The sequence below is a fragment of the Somniosus microcephalus genome, chromosome 13, assembly GCF_052327205.1.
Source record: "Somniosus microcephalus isolate GS21.2 chromosome 13, FLI_Smic_1.0, whole genome shotgun sequence".
Taxonomy (NCBI): Eukaryota; Metazoa; Chordata; class Chondrichthyes; order Squaliformes; family Somniosidae; genus Somniosus; species Somniosus microcephalus.
This window is the reverse complement of record NC_140999.1, coordinates 23673470-23692060: the sequence shown is the minus strand read 5'-3', so window position 1 is coordinate 23692060 and position 18591 is coordinate 23673470. Positions and strand designations below refer to the sequence as shown.

Sequence of the window (18591 nt, the reverse complement as noted above, 5' to 3'; positions counted from 1 at the left end):
CTTAGTATCCAAAAATCTATCGATCTCTGTCTTGAATATACTCAACGACTGAGCCTCCACAGCCCTCTGGGGTAGAGAATTCCAAAGATTCACAACCCTCTGAGTGAAGAAATTTCTCCTCATCTCAGTCCTAAATGGCCGACCCCTTATTCTGAGACTGTGACCCCTGGTTCTAGACTCCCCAGCCAGGGGGAAACATCTTCCCAGCATCTACCCTGTCAAGCCCCTTAAGAATTTTATATGTTTCAATGAGATCACCTCTCATTTTTCTAAACTCTAGAGAATATAGGCCTAGTCTACTCAATCTCTCCTCATAGGACAATTTCCTCATCCCAGGAATCAGTCTAGTGAACCTTCGCTGCACTCTCTCTCAGGCAAGTATTTCCTTCCTTAGGTAAGGAGATCAAAACTGCACACAGTACTCCAGGTGTGGTCTCACCAAGGCCCTGTACAACTGTAGCAAGACTTTCCTACTCTAATACTTCAATCCCTTTGTACTAAAGGCTAACATACCATTTGCTTTCCTAATTGCTTGCTGTACCTTAACTTCCTGTGATTCGTGTACAAGGACACCTGGCCAGATCCCTCTCAATACCAACATTTCCCAGTCTCTCACCATTTAAAAAATATTCTGCTTTTCTATTTTTCTTACCAAAGCGGATAACTTCTCCACATTATATTCCATCTGCCATGTTATTGCCCACCTGTCTATATCCCTTTTCAGCCTCTTTGCATCCACCTCAAAGCTTACTTTTCTCACCTAACTTTGTACCGTCATACGTGAGCTCATACAGGAAGCATTGGATGGCTATTTGACTGTGGAATGCATCACAGCTGAGTCCAATCCTGCCTCAACCCAATATCCACACATTCCAGCAGGAGTCACTGGAAAGCAGTCAGGAGCAAGGGACCTGACTGATTCTCTTCCTTTCCCTAGTCTAGTGAGCCGAGGTTGAATGTAATATTCCTAGCACCACCCTCGCTACGATACACTAACACAGCACAGACTATGGGTTCAATCTAGGGGCTCCTTGTTCAGTATGGATCAGTTCCACTCTCACTGATGTACTTACCAACTGTGCCCTGTATTTTAAACCTTTCTGACACATACTGGCCAAAATAGTTACTTCATAAGTTGTTTACGCGGAATTTGCCAGCTCACTACTTGAACTCTACGGGCGGTCCATACATTAGATTCACTTTGGCTTCAAAACTCGCCACAATCTGAGGGAAAAATCACCATGGATTCTTTCAGCATTTCCCAGGTCACAAATGCTTACAAATATACTGGGAGGCAATGGGTGTCACATCACTGATGAGTTTGATGTAAGCGCAATGGTGGACATTAATCTGATTCTTCATCCACCGACACCCTAATACTGCAGTGTAGATTAGGAAACCTGGCACTACCAGTTTTATACCAAGGTGAACCCAATGAATTGGTGTGGTAACTTTTGTCAGTGTGGACAATCTGGTCACAAGTAGGCACAGAAACGTACCTTTCCAGAGGTGAGTGTTATGCCTGCGCAGCTACACAGATACTGCAGAGTAAGCAGCGTCCTGGTTTTAAGCTGCTGTTTATACTGCGCATTTCGATTGCCCTCGCAACACACGCACCTACATTGCATGGCAAATTGGCAACTTTGACATGAACTAAGCTGTGCCTACATGTTGAGTGGAGCCGCGGACTGTGTGTGGGGCAATTTCAACTGGATAATTCAAGCTAATGTTTATCGCAGAATCTGCAGTGCTTTCTCACAACATGCAAATATAAACACAACTTCAAAGCTGTGTAGAATTTTCTGGATTGTTCAGAGACAAAGATAATAAGAGAGATAGGTTGGTAGATTGAAAGAAAGACTTGGGGGGAAAAATTGAGTCGCGCCTTCTTTGGGGCGCTAACTTCGCCGGGGCACTACTTTTAGCACCCCGAAAAAATTAACACCCCCGCGGCTGAAATTCATCAGTAGCGCCACAAGAGGGAATCGCGGCGCTACGTGCCGCGGTACTGCAGGCCTTCCTCCCCTCCGCCTTGTGCAGCGCGACCTGGGGCCCAGCTGGGCCACCAAGGATCAGAGTGCCAGCAAAAGAGCCCGGCACTCAAGAGAAGTGCCGGGCTCACGGAGCGCAGCCGGCACCCCGCGGGGGCGGCTTCAGAGGAGGCCGGGGACGGCAACGGGGGCAGCTGCTGGCAGGCGGCCAGCAACAAAAATGGCCGCCTGGCACCTCGCCTTTAATTAGCGCCGCCCGGGCCACAGGTAGGCCCCCCCTGATCCCGTCTGACATAGCGTCCGGCGGTAAGTCAGGGGCCGTTACCGAAGATTGCGGCCGGGGTGCGAGCGGGGCTGCTGTGCACGACAATGACGTCATCGCTGGCGGCACAGCACCGCGAGGCGCTAACAGTTACCGCCGCTAATCTCCTGCTGAATTTTGCGGGAGGCGTTGGCGGCACCGCGCCCGGGCGCTAGTTGCTTTGCGCCCCGTTAGTGCCCTCTTAGGGAGGCGCAAAGCGACCTAACATTTCCCCCTTGGATTTGTACAGCGCTTTTCACGACCACCGGACGTATGGAAGGGAAGTGCTGGAGTTTAACCAAGCTTTCTCCAGTGTCCCTGCTGAGCCTGAGCACTTTTCCGCTTCTACCCAGTTCTGTTTTGCACCATTGAACTCCCGCTGTTAACAGTTTACACCATACCTGCGGAGTGGCTACATTATAATGTCACTTTGGTTTGCTGTTTCTTTGTATTGCGAACTTTGAAACGCAGGTGACAACAGGCAGATCCACTGCAGGTGCTGCCCGTGCTAGTTTTTACCCTGTGCATCCCGTGGGATTAGAAACCTGACACTTGGCCTCTCCCGGCGGCTCACTGAGTTTATCCAGTCTGTAGCTGCACCTTGTAGGAAGGTTCCACGTTTGATTCCTGGTCTTTGCTGATGTGAGCCCAGGCATCCGCAGGAGCTGTATTAGGAACATAGGAACAGGAGTAGACCATTCAACAACAACTTGTATTTATATAGCGCCTTTAATGTAGTAAAACGTCCCAAGGCGCTTCACAGGAGTATTAAAAGACAAAATTTGACACCGAGCCACATAAGGAGGAATTAGGGCAGATGACCAAAAATTGGTCAAAGAGATAGGTTTTAAGGAGCGTCTTAAAGGAGGAAAGAGAGGTAGAGAAGCGGGAAGGTGTAGGCAGGGAATTCCAGAGCTAAGGGCCTAGGCTACAGAAGGCACGGCCACCAATGGTGGAGCGATTAAAATCAGGGGTGCTCAAGAGGGCAGAATTAGAGGAGCGCAGGTATCTTGGAGGATTGTGGGGCTGGAGGAGATTACAGAGGTAGGCAGGGGCGAGGCCATGGAGGGATTGGAAAACAAGGATGCGAATCTTAAAATCGAGGCGTTGCTTAACCAGGAGTCATTGTAGGTCAGTGATGGGTGAATAGGACTTGGTGCAAGTTAGGACACGGGCAGCCGAGTTTTGGATGATCTCAAGATTACGTAGGGTAGAACTTGGGAGGCCAGCCAGGAGTGCGTTGGATCCCCCCCGAGATATCTAATTCAGCCCCTCGAGCCTGTTCCACCACTGAATTAAATTGTGGCTGAATGGCTGATCTATATTTTAACTCCATCTACCTTGGTTCTATATCCTTACTACCCTTGCGTAATAAAAATCTATCAATCTCCATTTTGAAATTCTCAATTGGACCTCAATTGACTCAACAGCTTTTTGTGGTTGAGAGCTCCAGATTTCCACTACCCTTTATGTGAAGAAGTGCTTCCTGACATCACCCCTGAACGGCCTAGCTTTAATTTTAAGGTTACGCCCCCTTGCTCTGGACTCCCCCCACCAGAGGAAATAGTTTCTCTCTTACTACCCTATCAAATCCTTTAATTATTTTAACCACCTCAATTAGATCACCCCTTAATCTTCTATACTCAAGGGAGTACAAGCCTAGTCTGCAAAATAACAACAGAAAATGCTGGAAAAACTCAGCAGGTCAGGCAACATCCGTGGAGAGAAATTTGAGTTGACGTTTCGGGTCGAACCCTTCTTCAAAACTGGAAAGAAAAGATACTAGATCGGAGGCAGGGCTGCGATCGGACAAAAGAATAAAAGAAACAAAAGAAGTAAAAGAGATTAGAAGCTAGACGAGATGGTAATAGGCTGGGATTAGGTGTAAAGTGTACTGGCAGGGCAAAAGATAGCTGCCAGGTGTGAGAGAGAAACAAAAGGAAAGGGGGGGGGGGGAAAGGAGTGGAACAATTACAAGAGAAAATGAAATGGGGGCCGAGCTTATGATCTGAAATTGTTGAACTCGATATTGAGTCCGGAAGGCTGCAGAGTGCCTAATCGGAAGATGAGGTGCTGTTCCTCGAGTTTACGTTGAGCTTCCGTGGAACAATACAAGAGGCCAAGGACGGTGAGGTCCGAGTGGGAATGGAGCGGTGAATTAAAATGACAGGCGACCGGAAGTCTATGCAACCTGTCCTCATAATTTAACCCTTTTTGCCCCAGTATCATTCTGGTGAATCTGCGCTGCACCCCCACCGAAACCAATCTATCCTTCCTGTGGTGTGGTGCCCAGAACTGAAAGCGGTACTCCAGTGATCTCCTTGCCAATGCTCCCTTTAACTTTTTTTTTGGGTGCGTGGCACCTTTAAGGGTCCGCGCGGCCCATTCAAAATACCGCGTAGGCGTGGTTTTTCCTATTTAAAAGCCGGTGTGCCGGCTGCACAGGAGCTGCAGAGCGCCTTGTGGCCGCGCGGCTTAAAGGAAACATTGCTCCTTGCCCCCTCATCACCATGCTGAAAGCATTGCTCGCTGCTGGAACGAGGCCTGAATTCACTCGCGTGCACTCCCTGGTCGCTCAGTAAAGTTATCTCGTGATCTAGTCAATCCCAAGTCCGTGCTGAGGCACACCAGGGTGGGAGTTGGAACGCTACAATTTGGCATCAGCACCACTGGGTTAGGGGGCGACAAACATCGGCCAGGATTTCCCACTTCTGAGCACTGTCCAGTGACCCCTTGCTGCGAGTGCTTGTGTTTCAGGTACGCACAGATCACATTTAGTTGTGATGCTCCCTGTGGTCGAATAGCCGGCTGGCTCTCCCTGTCAAGACCAGCACTTGGGTGAGGTACCGTAGGGTGGTAGAATCATACCCCAGCAAGGAGTTAGGAGAGAGGAGGGAAAATCGCTGGCAACAAAAAAGATAATTAAATAAAACGGGGGTGAAATTCGACTTGGGCGGTAGCACAAAACGGGCGACAGCGCATCGGCCGCCCGGTTTACTCTCTGCCAATGTTCCCTCTAATTTTTTTGGGTGCGCGGTCCCTTTAACGGGCGGCGCGGCCCATTCTAATTGTTGCGTATGCGCGGTTTCTTACAGTGAGAAGCTGGTGAGCGGCCTGCACGGGACCTCCAGACTGCTGCATGGCCGCACAGCTTAATGGGAACATTGCACTCCGTCTGATTTTCTTTTCCATTGACTGCCGCCCAAGTAGATTTCCACCCCAAATGCATTGTGCCACATTCACCAGAGCTGGTATCCAAGAGAACCCAGTTAAAATAAAAAGAAATACCTTCCCAGCCGCTGCCGTTACTGCATCTGGCAAGTTTATTTTGGCGTTAGCTGTAACTGCGTAAGGCCCGCATGTCGGGAGCGGGTGGCACTAATGTGTCAGCTGTGGCTCAGTGGGTAGCACACTCGCCTCCGAGTCAGAATGTCGTAGGTTTAAGTCCCACTCCAGAGACTTGGACACATAAAGCTAGGCTGACTCTCCAGTGCAGAACTGAGGGAGTGCTGCACTGTCAGAGGTGCCGTCTTTTAGATGAGGCGTTAAACCGAAGCCCCGTCTGCTCTCTCAGGCGGGTATAAAAGATCCCATGGCACTATTTCAAAGAAGAGCAGGGGAGTTTCCCCGTGTCCTGGCCAATATTTATCCCTCAATCAACATAACAAAAACAGATTATCTGGTCATTATCACATTTCTGTTTGTGGGAGCTTGCTGTGCGCAAATTGGCTGCCATGTTTCCCACATTACAACAGTGACTACACTTCAAAAGTACTTCATTGGCTGTAAAGCGCTTTGAGATGTCTGGTGGTCGTGAAAGGCGCTATAGAAATGTAAGTTTTTTTTAAACCAGTATAAAACCAACCATAGCCCTGCCATTTCTAAGGATTAAGATTTCCTGGCTGCACAGACATTTCTTTTGCTTTATCAGCTCCTGCATCGTCAGTCACCAGTTACAATTGATTGTGTACTAGTTAATTTGCTGTCACCTGCATTTTAATGAGGTGAACCCTTTAAGAGTCAGGAGTTTTTTTTTAATCTTCTTCCTGTCCTCATTATTCCCAACATGTTATCCTGCAGTGTGCATAGCCCCAGGCAAGGCCCAGCATGCAAAGCTTGACCTCTCCTAAACTGATTCAGTGGATATTGAACAAAGAGCAGAGACTTCAATCTTCTTCAGGCACTCTCAGTTTGTCGATATTACTGGCATTGGTTTCAATTACTGTGCAGACTGTACAGCAGCAGGTCAACTACACTTGCTAAGATGTGCTTGTGTGATGAGGTTAATTTGTTACTGAGTGACCTGGAGGAAGAGAAACAGCCTTCTCGGCTCCATGACATGTTGGGTAAGTTTCATAATTGCATTTTTTGCAGACAACTTTTACAGCACAGGCTGCAGTCTCGCAGACCTTCTGGTGCTGGTCACTGTGCTTTGAAATTTTGTTGGGATAGTAAAGGGTAGTCGCTCTCGGTAACATTGGGACTGTAAGGCCGGCTGTGTTTCATATTAATTTTATTAGTGAATATTGAGCTAATTTTTCAGATTTCAAAATGTATACCTGCTTGCTTATATCCGCAAACTTGCTTTAGTGCAAAAAGTTGTAAGGGTTATAAACTAGACTTGGAGAAATGTGGCAAACTAAATATTGCTCTGTTGGTTGTATTTTTGGAGTACATATGGGTGCAGAAGTGTAGTCAGTAAAAGGGTTTAATGTTACTCTGTCCAACAGTGTGTGTATATATGTGTACTTGAGTGTGAGTATGCAGGTATGTTTGTCTGTATGAGTATGTATGTGTGTGACATTAATGTCCCCATTGCTAGTTGCTTTCACATTGTTGAGATGCTTTTGTTGAGAAAATAGAAACCAAATGAGAAATGTAATAGGGGTTAACCTACCTGAGATTGTCTAGCGTGAATTGCACCTAAACTGCACACGTTGTGCTGTTTATTTTAGTTACTGCTGTTAGGCCAGTTTGTTGCCTTTATATGTGAAAAGATATTATTACCTGATATCACCGTAATAAATATTGACAATTAAAAGTAGATGAACAGTCGCAAGGAAAGGCAAAACAAAGGGAAGGGTTGGAGTTCGAATTCTGAGTGTGTATACTGAGGGACAAATATCAGCCTCGGTTCCTGCTCCTGAATGCTGTCCAGTGCCCCCTGCTGGAAATCCGCATGTTGAAGGAGGGCAGGATTGGACGCAGTTGTGTTGCCTCCTGCAGTCAAAGAGCTTACTAACACTCCATGTCAAGACTCGGATATAAATAATAGGCAATGGCTGCTTGGGTGAGGTGCCAAAGGCTGGCACCAACAACAGCAGCTTGCATTTATATGGCACCTTTAACGTAGTAAAACATCCCAAGGCGCTTCATAAGCGTGTTATCAAACAAAATTTGACACATAAGGGGATATTACCACTACTTTCATATGATGGGAAAAGCTTATAATGGGGTGTCTAGTTTGGTTGTCCGTTCGATGGCCTCCGGAGATGCTGAGTGGAGAAATGCCTTCTGCAACAGATTTTAGTGGGCAGGTTGAGGTGATGTGTTCCACGGTCTGGGACTCATGGCCACAGTCACACCTCAGGCTGTCCCTCATCTTCCACTGGTGGAGCAGGTAGCCGCATCATCCGTGCCCTGTGCGGATTTGGTTGAGCGCTGTCCAATGTCTTCGAGGGAGGTCAAAGCCAGGGACCTCTGATGTTGGGTCAGTGATGAGGTATTGGTTCTTGTGTTGCTGTGTGTCCCACGATTGCATCCGTCTGGACAGCTGCATGAATATTGGCTGCTGTTTCCCAGAATGGCGGCGTGATTTTAAGCGCTTTCGTGGTCAAAGAGGTAAGTTTTAAAGGAGCGTCTTAAAGAGGGGAGAGGAGTAAGAGATGCGGCGAGGCTTAGAGAGGGAATTCCTGACCTTGGGGCCTAGGCAGCCAGCAAACTGCACCCCAGCAGAAGGGGAGGTGATAAAATAACAAAAAACTGATGAGCTATTCTGAGTATGAAATGTTGATCAGATAATGAGGACCTGGTGAATATACAGCAGCAGATCCTTTACACCATGTTAGTGCTGCTGGCTTCTGATACATCGGTCTTGTGCAGCTAGCAGCACCAAGATAAACTTCGAGCCTGGCGGCAATGGAGACCTGGTGTTTACTGCAACTCCCGCCAGTTACCAGAGCTCAGTTTCTGGCCGCTTAACATACCAGGAGGTTCTCCTGGTCTCCCGCCGTAACTTTGGTGAGCGATTGGCAGGATCCCCAGAAAAATGGTTGAAAACCGCTCTTTGCATCACTTCTGCTGGTCTTCGGCGGGAGGACTGAGTGAACCCTCGCGGGATCTCGGGGCCGCCGAGCACGGTGACGCACCATTAGGCCAGCGCTCAGTTGCACGAGACCAGCTCAACACGCTCAATGGCACCGTGTGAGAGGTCTGGACTTTAAATGACCCACGCCGGTTCTGTTCGACCTTTTTTTAAGTGCTTTTAGTCTGGGTTGTTGGCGAGAAACCCAAGGGCTCCATTCTGCCGGGGTTCCGTGCACGAGTAGAGCCAGCTTCTGCCGCCACTGTGACGCCAGCACTTTGCACACGTGCAGTGGCCAGAGCCACTCCCGCACGCATGGAATCGTGGAGTCAGTCTGCACAGGCACTAGCTCCTTTCTCACATGCAGAGGGAGCAGCGGACTTGGATCACTCTCTCGTGACCCAGCGCGCGACCCAGACTACAGAGGCACTTAACGTAAAATTGCCTAATAAAGCAGGCGTACCGGTGAATTCTTTTGAGGAGTGCAAGGAGGATTCCATCGTCCAAATCCAAAAATAGCAAGTTTACAATGTAAAGAAATTAGTTTCTGATAAGAAATGTTATGTAGTTTCCACTTTGCCAGCTGTGGCTCAGTTGGTAGCCCTCGCCTCTGAGTCAGAAAGTTGTGGGTTCAAGTCCCACTCCAGGGACTTGAGCACATAATCTAGGCTGACACTCCAGTGCAGTACTGAGGGAGTGCTGTGCTGTTGGAGGTGCCATGTTTCGGATGAGATGTTAAACCGTCTCAGGTGGACGTTAAATATCCCATGGCACTATATTTGAAGAAGAGCAGGGGACTTCTCCCTGATGCCCTGGCCAATATTAATCCCTCAACCAACACCTTAAAACAGATGATCTGGTCATTATCACATTGCTGTTTGTGGGAGCTTGCTGTGTGCAAATTGGCTGCTGCGTTTCCTACATTACAACAGTGACTGCATTTCAAAACAAGTACTTTGGTTGTAAAGCGCTTTGGGACATCCCGTGGTCGTGAAAGGCGCTATATGAATGCACGTCTTTATTTAATGTACCCCCTCACCTGTGATTCTTGTCAATGTTCTGGAACAGTTTCAGTTGCGTCATGCTGCACAGGTGGCTGTGGTACAGCAATGAGAAGTGCAGCTGAAAGCGCTGGATCACTAAGAGTGAGTGTCTGCTACTTGCGTTCCTTGTCAATCCCCCTCGCTCTCTGAAGATGTTCATGTTTGAGGGGAAACCCAGTGTGAGCATGCAGTCAAAGCTGATGAGGTCTTTCTGTCCATACAAGTGAACCCTTTCAGCATCAACCTTCCTGAGAGGCTCACATCTACACAATGGGGGAAAAATTCCGTATCACCCCGTTTGGGGTGCCATTATCGGCCGTGCGCAAAATTTAGCGCCTGGTGCTAATTATCACCTCCGGCAAACTTGGCTTTTATCGCCCCCCCCTGGAGGTGATTGGAGCGCTAAATCAGGTGCTTCACACCTGTCTTAAGGCGCAAAGGCCAAGCAGCGAGGCGCTACCTCAGAGCGCTGGCGAAGCAAGGAAGGGCAAATCAAAATGAACCTGCAAAGTGCTGCTCAGTACCCAAAACCGAAGTGTCAGTCTCTCTCCTCTCTCAGAATGGCGTGGTGCAAAAATGTCACCAGCAAAAAATGGCAGGAAGCGGTCACTTTTAAATAGCGCTTACCCAGTCCCTTCCTGACTGCAAAATGTCCCTTCCCTTCCCTCAACCTGTCGTTGCTAGCGGCAGGGGGCGCCACTCAATGTCCGGGGCGTTGCGCACTCAACTGACATCACGATCTGCCGGCGCAGGAGATCGTGGCGGCAGTGTTTAGCGCCACCGCAAAATGTCTAGCAAATATCGCCCACCTGGGCGCTAGTTGCTTTGTGCCCCATTGGCGCCCTCTTAAGGTGCTAATGGGAGGCGCAAGCAACTGAATTTTTCCCCCAATGTTTTTATTCGACAACTGTTCTCATCTTAACTGTTTCTCAGTTTTAAGAATAAAGGCAAATTCTCCTTATTTAATGCGCCTTGGGACGTATTGCTTCATTAAAGGCGCTATATAAATGCAAGTTGTTTAAACTTATTATCAGTAGAAATCTGTCTACAATTTTGGTCAATAGCTAGAATATTCTCAAAGAAAATTAGTAATTTCAATTTAAATGAAGTATTTAAGCTTCGTTCATATTAAATACATTTTAGCACATCCTGAGATAAAGAAACCACAGCTATCTAACCTATCAATAATGACCTATTGTGGCAGAGCCACTGAGAGACTCAGAACAAGTGTACATAATTCCTTTTAACGATGTGTTAGCTACAGACTAAATCTGTACCATTGTATATACTGTTTGCATGTACAGGGCGCAGGCCCTTTAAGAGCGCGGGCAAACGCGATGACGTCATGCCGCCGATCATGTGATCACCCTAAATGTGGGAAGAACGTCATGACGCCATCCGCGGGACCGCCCAGTCAGTCCTCGTGGAGCCTCCAGCCAGTTAAGACCTGTATTCATAGTTCTCTTGCATCAATCTGTTTAAACTCATTAGTTTGACATTAAAAACCTTTTTGATTGATTGCCTGCGTCGAACTCAATCTCTGGATAGGAATTTGACCATTCCTACATTGGTGACCCCGACTTTTGTGAACGGTATTCACAAAAGGAACACCGCATGGAGAACAACGCTGTCTCGTTGAAGCTGCCGCAGTTCTGGGAGCAACAGGCGACCTCCTGGTTTATCCAAGCTGAAGCCCAGTTCGCCCTGAGAGGCATCGTTGAGGATCAGACCCGATACTTCTACGTGGTCTCCGCACTTGATAGCTCCACCGCCTCGCGGACCGCAAGTATGAGACCCTCAAAGCGTGGTTGCTGCAGGTCTTCGGGCTCACAAAATCAGAGCGCGCCCGTCGACTGCTCGCTATGCCTGGGATCGGGGACTCCAAACCTTCCGAGTTGATGAGCCACATGCTCACTCTCTCCTCGGCTCCGAACCGCAATGCTTTCTCTTCAGAGAGTTATTCCTCAGCCAATTGCCGGAGCAGGTGCGAGCGGCCTTGGCCAGGTCCGAGGTCGAAGACTGCGCACCGCTCGCTGCCGAGGCAGATAAAATATTCGCAGTTACGCAGCAGTACTGCGCTGCCACGAGGTGCCCATCCCCCACAGATGCCGCCCCAGCTACTCCGCCTGCGGGGCTGTGCTTCTACCACGCCCGGTTTGGCGTGAAGGCGAGATGTTGCCGCCCTCCCTGCAGCTGCATCTCAAAAAAAAAAAAAAAAAAAAAAAAAAACGACAACTCCATCCAATGAAGAGCAGGTCTAACGGGTGCCCCGCAGCCGCGATGGCAGTCAGCAACGCAGGCATGCTGCTCTTTATCACGGATACCCTCTCCGGTCGTCGATTCCTCTGCGACACCGGAGCGCAGTGCAGCATCCTACCCGCGTCAGCTCTTGATGTACAGGCTGGGAGGCACGGCCTTCCCCCTCGAAGCGGCTAATGGCGGTGCTATTCGGACCTTCGGCAGATGGCGGGTCCAAGTGTGCTTCGGCGGCCAGTGATTTGTTTGGGAATTTGTTAAGGTGAAGGTTTCACACGCCATTCTCTGCGCGGATTTCCTGTGCGCCAAGGGCCTCCTGGTCGATGTGCGGAACCGGCGGCTGATCAACGCGGTCACGTTTCACTCTATTCCTTGCCACCGTAGTAACACCATGTCGAGCGCCGTCTCCTGCGCCTTCCCAACTCCGGATGAGTTCGCTCGCCTGCTAGGTGAATTTTCAGACCTGACCAGACCTACGTTCTCCTCTACGGCCACGAAATATGGTGTGGAACACCACATCACCGGCCCCCCGGTCCACGCACGGTCCCGGCGCCTCGAACCCGGCAAGCTGGCGGTCGCGAAGGCGGAGTTTGCAACGATGGAACGCCTGGGGATTATTCGCCGGTCGAATAGTCCCTGATCTTCGCCTCCACATAGTACGGAAACCTGGCGGCCATGTGGCGACTATCGGCGACTAAACGACGCCACCATTCCTGATCGACACCCGATCCCCCACATTCAGGAATTCTCTGCCCATTTGGCAGGAAACACCGTGTTTTCCAAGGTTGATCTTGTCCGAGGCTACCACCAGGTCCTGGTGCACCCGCAGGACGTGCAGAAGACCGCAGTCATCACCCCATTTGGCGTTTTCGAATTTTTGACGATCCCTTTTGGGTTGAAGAACGCAGCCCAGGCCTTCCAGCGCCTCATGGACTCCGTGCTGCGGGACCTCAAGTTCCTTTTCGTCTACTTAGACGATATCCTCATTGCCAGTCGTAATAAGAAGGAACACATCGCACACCTACGCACCCTCTTTCGATGCCTCAGCCAACACTGCCTGATTCTCAACCTGGCCAAGTGTCAGTTTGGTCTGCCCCACATTGATTTCCTGGGACATCGCATTACCTCGGAGGGAGCGGTGCCTTTGCAAGCGAAGGTAGAGGCGGTGACATCTTTTCTGCGCCCGCAGAACATCAAGGCCCTGCAGGAGTTCCTCCGTTTCGTGCCTAAGGCAGCTCTGCTCATGCAGCCCCTGTACGAGGCCCTCGAGGGCAAGTCTGGCAAGGATCCGGTAAGCTGGACAGTTGACATGGATCGGGCATTCACCGACACTAAGAGCGCCTTGGCCAATGCGACCATGCTGGCGCACCCGCTTCCAGGAGCCAACATCACTCCCACCACCGACTCGTCAGATTACGCAATCGGCGCTGTACAGGAGCAGTGGGTGAACGGGACGTGGCAGCCGTTGGCATTCTTCAGCCGTCAATTACGGCTCAACGAGCGGGCGTACAATACTTTCGACAGGGAGTTACTAGCCCTTTTTCTGGCCATCCGCCATTTCTGATTCTTGTTGGAAGGACGCCCTTTCACTGCCTTCGTTGACCATAAGCCACTGACTTTCGCCATGGCCAAGACCGCCGAACAGTGGTCATCCCGGCAACAACGCCAGCTGACCTATATCTCCGAATTTACTACGGATATTCAGCACGTGGCGGCAGACTGCCTCTCCCGCGCGACTGGGCATCGACTACGCCCTCATGGCAGCGGACCAAGTCTCAGACCCCAAAGTGCAGGCTTACCACACCAACACCACTAGCCTCCAAGTGGCTGATGTCCGGTTTCATTCGGCCGGTACAACGCTGCTTTGTGACGTCTCTGTTCGGGACCCTCGTCCTATCGTGCCGGTCGCCTGGCGCCACAAGGTGTTTGACGCTGTACGTGGGTTGTCACACCCAGGTATGAAGGCTTCTCAGAAGCTAATGTCATCTAAGTTCGTTTGGCAGGGCATGCATAAAGATGTCCACGACTGGGCCAACACCTGCGTGGTCTGCCAAAGGTCCAAGGTACAGCGCCACGTCGGCTCCATTGACCACCTTTGCAGTTCCGGAGCGATGGTTTGACCACGTCAACGTGGACCTGGTAGGACCACTTCCACCTTCCCATGGTTTTAAGCATCTCCTGACCATAGTAGATTGCACCGCCAGAGGCGGTTCCCCTGTCATCTACTACTTCGGCGGACGTGGCCAGGGCATTCATCTCTTCCTGGGTCGCCCGTTTTGGGGTGCCTGATGACATCTCTTCGGACCGGGGACCGCAATTTTCTTCCGCGCTCTGGAATGCGGTAGCTCAGGGACTCGGGGTTAAATTGCACCGCATCACAGCCTACCACCCACAAGCAAACAGTCTGTGCGAATGGTTTCGCAGATCGCTTAAAGCCGCACTGAGGGCCAGCCTCCAAGACGCCGGATGGGCAGACAAGCTGCCGTGGGTCCTGTTGGGCCTTCGCACGGCCCCCAAGGAAGATTTTCGCTCTGCGTGGTAGAACTCGTTTATGGTCAGCCTCTGAGTGCCGGGGGATTTCCTGCCAACAACAACGGAGCCATGGTCCACCTCAAGCCAGCTCATCAGCCACCAGGAAGCAGCCAGACATTTCGCGCCGGTTCCCACATCGCATCACGGGTTTCAGGGCTCTCTCGTTCCAGCAGAGCTGAAAAACGCCGGCTATGTGTTCATCCGCCACGATGCTCACCGGGATCCGCTCAAGGCCCCATACACTGGTCCTTTCCGCATGATCGAGGCAGGAGACAAGACCTTCACTGTGGATGTCGATGGCAAACCGGACCACATTTCGGTTGACCGTTTGAAACCAGCACACCTGGACCTTGACCGACCCGTTGAGACCGCATAGCCGCCAAGGCGAGGTCGACCGCCCACCGTCGTCACGCCGGAACAAGTGCAACCGCCCACCAGACTGCCCGTCGTCCAACAGCTTCCGCTTCAGGAATACAAGACTCATTCTGACAGGCTCGCCAGACCCCCTCACCGTTTGACTTTTTTCGTTGAAGACAATTCTGGGGGGGGGGGGCGCGGCGCATGTGGCAGAGCCACTGAGAGACTCTGAACAAGTGTACATAATTCCTTTTAACGACGTGTTAGCTACAGACTAAATCTGTACCATTGTATATACTGTTTGCATGTACAGGGCACAGGCCCTTTAAGAGCGCGGGCAAACGCGATGACGTCATGCCGCCGATCACGTGATCACCCTAAACACAGGAAGAACGTGATGACGTCATGACACCATCCACGGGACCGCCCAGTCAGTCCTCGTAGAGCCTCCAGCCAGTTAAGACCTGTATTCATAGTTCTCTTGCATCAATCTGTTTAAACTCGTTAGTTTGACATTAAAAACCTTTTTGATTGCCTGCGTCGAACTCAATCTCTGGATAGGAATTTGACCACTCCTACACTATCATCTTTACTTGCCGGCGTGACATCGGCCGTCTCAATTTCTCTGCTCCCCTCACTTACTCCAACCTACCTCCCTCTGAACTTGCTGCACTCCGTTCTCTCAGATCCAACCCCAACATTGTCATTAAACTTTCTGACAAAAGTGGCGCTGTTGTTTGGTGAACTGACCTCTACCTAGCGGAGGCTGAACACCAACTCTCTGACACCTCCTCCTACCTCCCCCATGGACCATGACCCCACTACTGAACATCAAGCCATCGTTTCCAAGGCTGTCACTGACCTCATCTCCTCTGGAGATCTTCTCTCCACGGCCGCTAACCTCATAGTCCCCAAACCTCGCACAGCCCGCTTCTACCTACTTCCCAAGATCCACAAACAGGACTGCTCTAGTAGACCCATTGTTTCAGCCTGTTCTTGCCCCACGGAACTGATTTCTTCCTATCTCGGCTCTTTTTTTCTCCCCTTGTCCAGTCTTTTCCCACCTACATCTGCGACTCTTCCGACGCCCTCTGCCATTTTAACAGTTTCCAGTTTTCTGGCCCCAACCGTCTCCTTTCACTGGATGTCCAAACCCTCTACACCTCCATCCCCCACCAGGATGGCCTGAGGGCGCTCCGCTTCTTCCTTGAACAGAGGTCCAACCAGTCCCCATCCATCACCACCCTCCTCCGCCTGGCTAAACTTGTTCTCGCATTGAACAAATTCTCCTTTGACTCCACTCATTTCCTCCAAATTAAAGGTGTTGCTATGGGTACCCGCATGGGTCCTAGCTATGCCTGCCTTTTCGTGGGATATGTGGAACATTGTTTGTTCCAGTCCCCTCCCTCACCTCTTTTTCCGGTACATTGATGATCGTATCGGTGCCATTTCCTGCTCTCGCCCTGAACTAGTAGATTTCATTCACTTTGCTTCCAATTTCCACCCTTCCCTCACTTCACATGGTCCATTTCTGACTCTTCCCTTCCCTTCCTCGACTTCTCTGTCTCCATTTCTGGGGATAGGCTATCGACAAACATCCAGTATAAGCCCACAAGTACCTGGACTACACTTCCTCCTACCCTGCTTGCTGTAAGGACTCCATTCCATTCTCCCAGTTTCTCCATCTCCGCCGCATCTGCTCTGACGATGCCACCTTCTATACTCGTGCTTCTGATATGTCTTCCTTTTTCCTAAACCGTGGATTGCCCTCTACTGTGGTTGACATGGCCCTCAACCGTGTCCGTTCTATTTCCCGCACTTCTGTTCTCACCCTTTCCCCTCCCTCCCAGAACCACAATAGGGTTCCTCTTGTCCTCACCTTTCACCCCACCAGCCTCCACATTCAACGGATCATTTTCCGCCACCTCCAGCATGATCCCACCACCAGACACATTTCCCCCCTCCCCTTTCAGCATTCCGAAAGGACCGCTCCCTCCGCGACACCCTGGTCCACTCCTCTATCACGCCCAACACCCCTTCCCCCTTCCCAGGGCACCACCTCGTGCAAGCACAAGAGGTGCAACACCTGCCCTTTTACCTCCTCCCTTCCCACTGTCGAGGGCCCCAAACACTCCTTCTAGATGAAAGTGATTTACTTGTACTTGTAATTTAGTATAATGTATTCGCTGCTCACGATGCAGTCTCCTCTACATCGGGGAGACCAAATGCAGATTGGGTGACTGCTTTGCAGAACATCTCCGTTCAGTCCATAAGCCTGACCGAGCTTCCGGTTGCCTGTCACTTTAATTCTCTGCTCCACTCCCACTCTGACCCCTCTATCTTCGGCCTCTTACACTGTTCCAACAAAGCTCAGCGTAAGCTCGAGTAACAGCACCGCATCTTTCGATTAAGCACTTTACAGCCTTCTGGTCTCAACATCGAGTTCAACAATTTCAGACCATAACCTCTGCCCCTATTTTTTCACGTGGCCGCTGTTGATGATTCTGCTGTTCCTATTTACACCTCTTCTAGAGCCATCTTTTGTTTCTTAACTTGTCCCTTTACCATCTCCTTTTGCCTTGCACCACCATCCCTTTTATCTTTTAATCTCTCCTGCCTTCCACCCTATCACAGACCTCCCCTTTTGTTCTTTCCTCCCCTCTTTCCCTGCCCATGCACTTGCTTAAAATCTGTTACATCTCTAACTTTTTCCAGTTCTGACGAAGGGTCATCGACCTGCTGAGTATTTCCAGCATTTTCTGTTTTTATCATCTTTACTACAGTACTAGTTTGTATAAGGTTAACCTATGCTCTAAAGTGATCAAATTTAACTTTTAAAAGAAACTTTTCAGGCTTTTTTGGGGGGGAAATTGATGATTAAATAAAAGGAAAGCTTAACAGATCATTGGGTGCACACTGATTCCATGAAACGTTTGAAGATTAAATAGCTGCAATGTTTCGGTGTTGGGTGAGATGAAATCTGCCGGGCAGCCATAGGAGGCTCTTTGATTAGCCGTAGCACCTCTGGGTTAAGGGAGGGGAAAGCAGTCAGGGGTCCCATTCTTGATCACTATCAAGTTATCCCGAGTGGAAGTGCATGATTGTGGACATCAGATGAGGACAGAATTGGGGCCTGGGTGAACTGAAACAGTTCCAATATAAACTGCTTTTGTACTGCACCTGTGCCAGCCTCAATGGCTGTTGATGCACAGAGCTGACATCGCCAGCTGCAATCCGAAAGTAAAGTTGGCGGGATTCCCTCAGGGCACAGGCCTAGAAGCAAAGTTCCTTCCCTCTAATTTTTCTTTTCGGGTGTGTCATAGTCATACAGCACAGAAAGAGGCCCTTTGGCCCATCGTGTCCTCGCCGGCCATCAAGCCCTGTCTATTCTAATCCCATTTTCCAGCACTTGGTCCGTAGCCTTGTATGCTATGGCGTTTCAAGTGCTCATCTAAATGCTTCTTGAATGTTGAGGGTTCCTGCCTCTACCACCCTTTCAGGCAGTGAGTTCCAGATTCCAACCATCCTCTGGGTGAAAAAGTTTTTCCTCAAATCCCCTCTAAACCTCCTGCCCATTACCTTGAAACTATGCCCCCTGGTTATTGACCCCTCTACTAAGGGGAAAAGTTCCTTTCTATCTACCCTATCTTTGCCCCTCATAATTTTGTACACCTCAATCAGGTCCCCCCTCTGCCTTCTCTGCTCCAAGGAAAACAACCCCAGCCTGTCCAGTCTCTCTTCATAGCTGAAGTGCTCCAGCCCAGGTAACATCCTGGTGAATTTCCTCTGCACCCTCTCCAATGCAAT

The 18591-nt window shown here is 50.0% G+C and overlaps 1 protein-coding gene across 3 annotated transcripts in view; it reads left to right on the top strand.

The window, feature by feature from the left end:
• The window catches only part of LOC147108131 (rho GTPase-activating protein 45-like), a 245525-nt gene that overhangs the window by 122463 nt on the left and 104471 nt on the right, over positions 1-18591 (top strand). The window contains exon 1 of one of the 3 annotated variants that reach the window (XM_086004626.1): positions 6327-6638. The exons of the other annotated variants lie outside the window; for them this stretch is intronic. Coding sequence (XP_085860752.1) covers positions 6557-6638 — 82 coding nt within the window. The 5' untranslated portion in view covers positions 6327-6556. Of the gene's footprint in view, positions 1-6326; positions 6639-18591 lie in introns of those variants that run through there. 3 annotated transcript variants of the gene reach the window in all.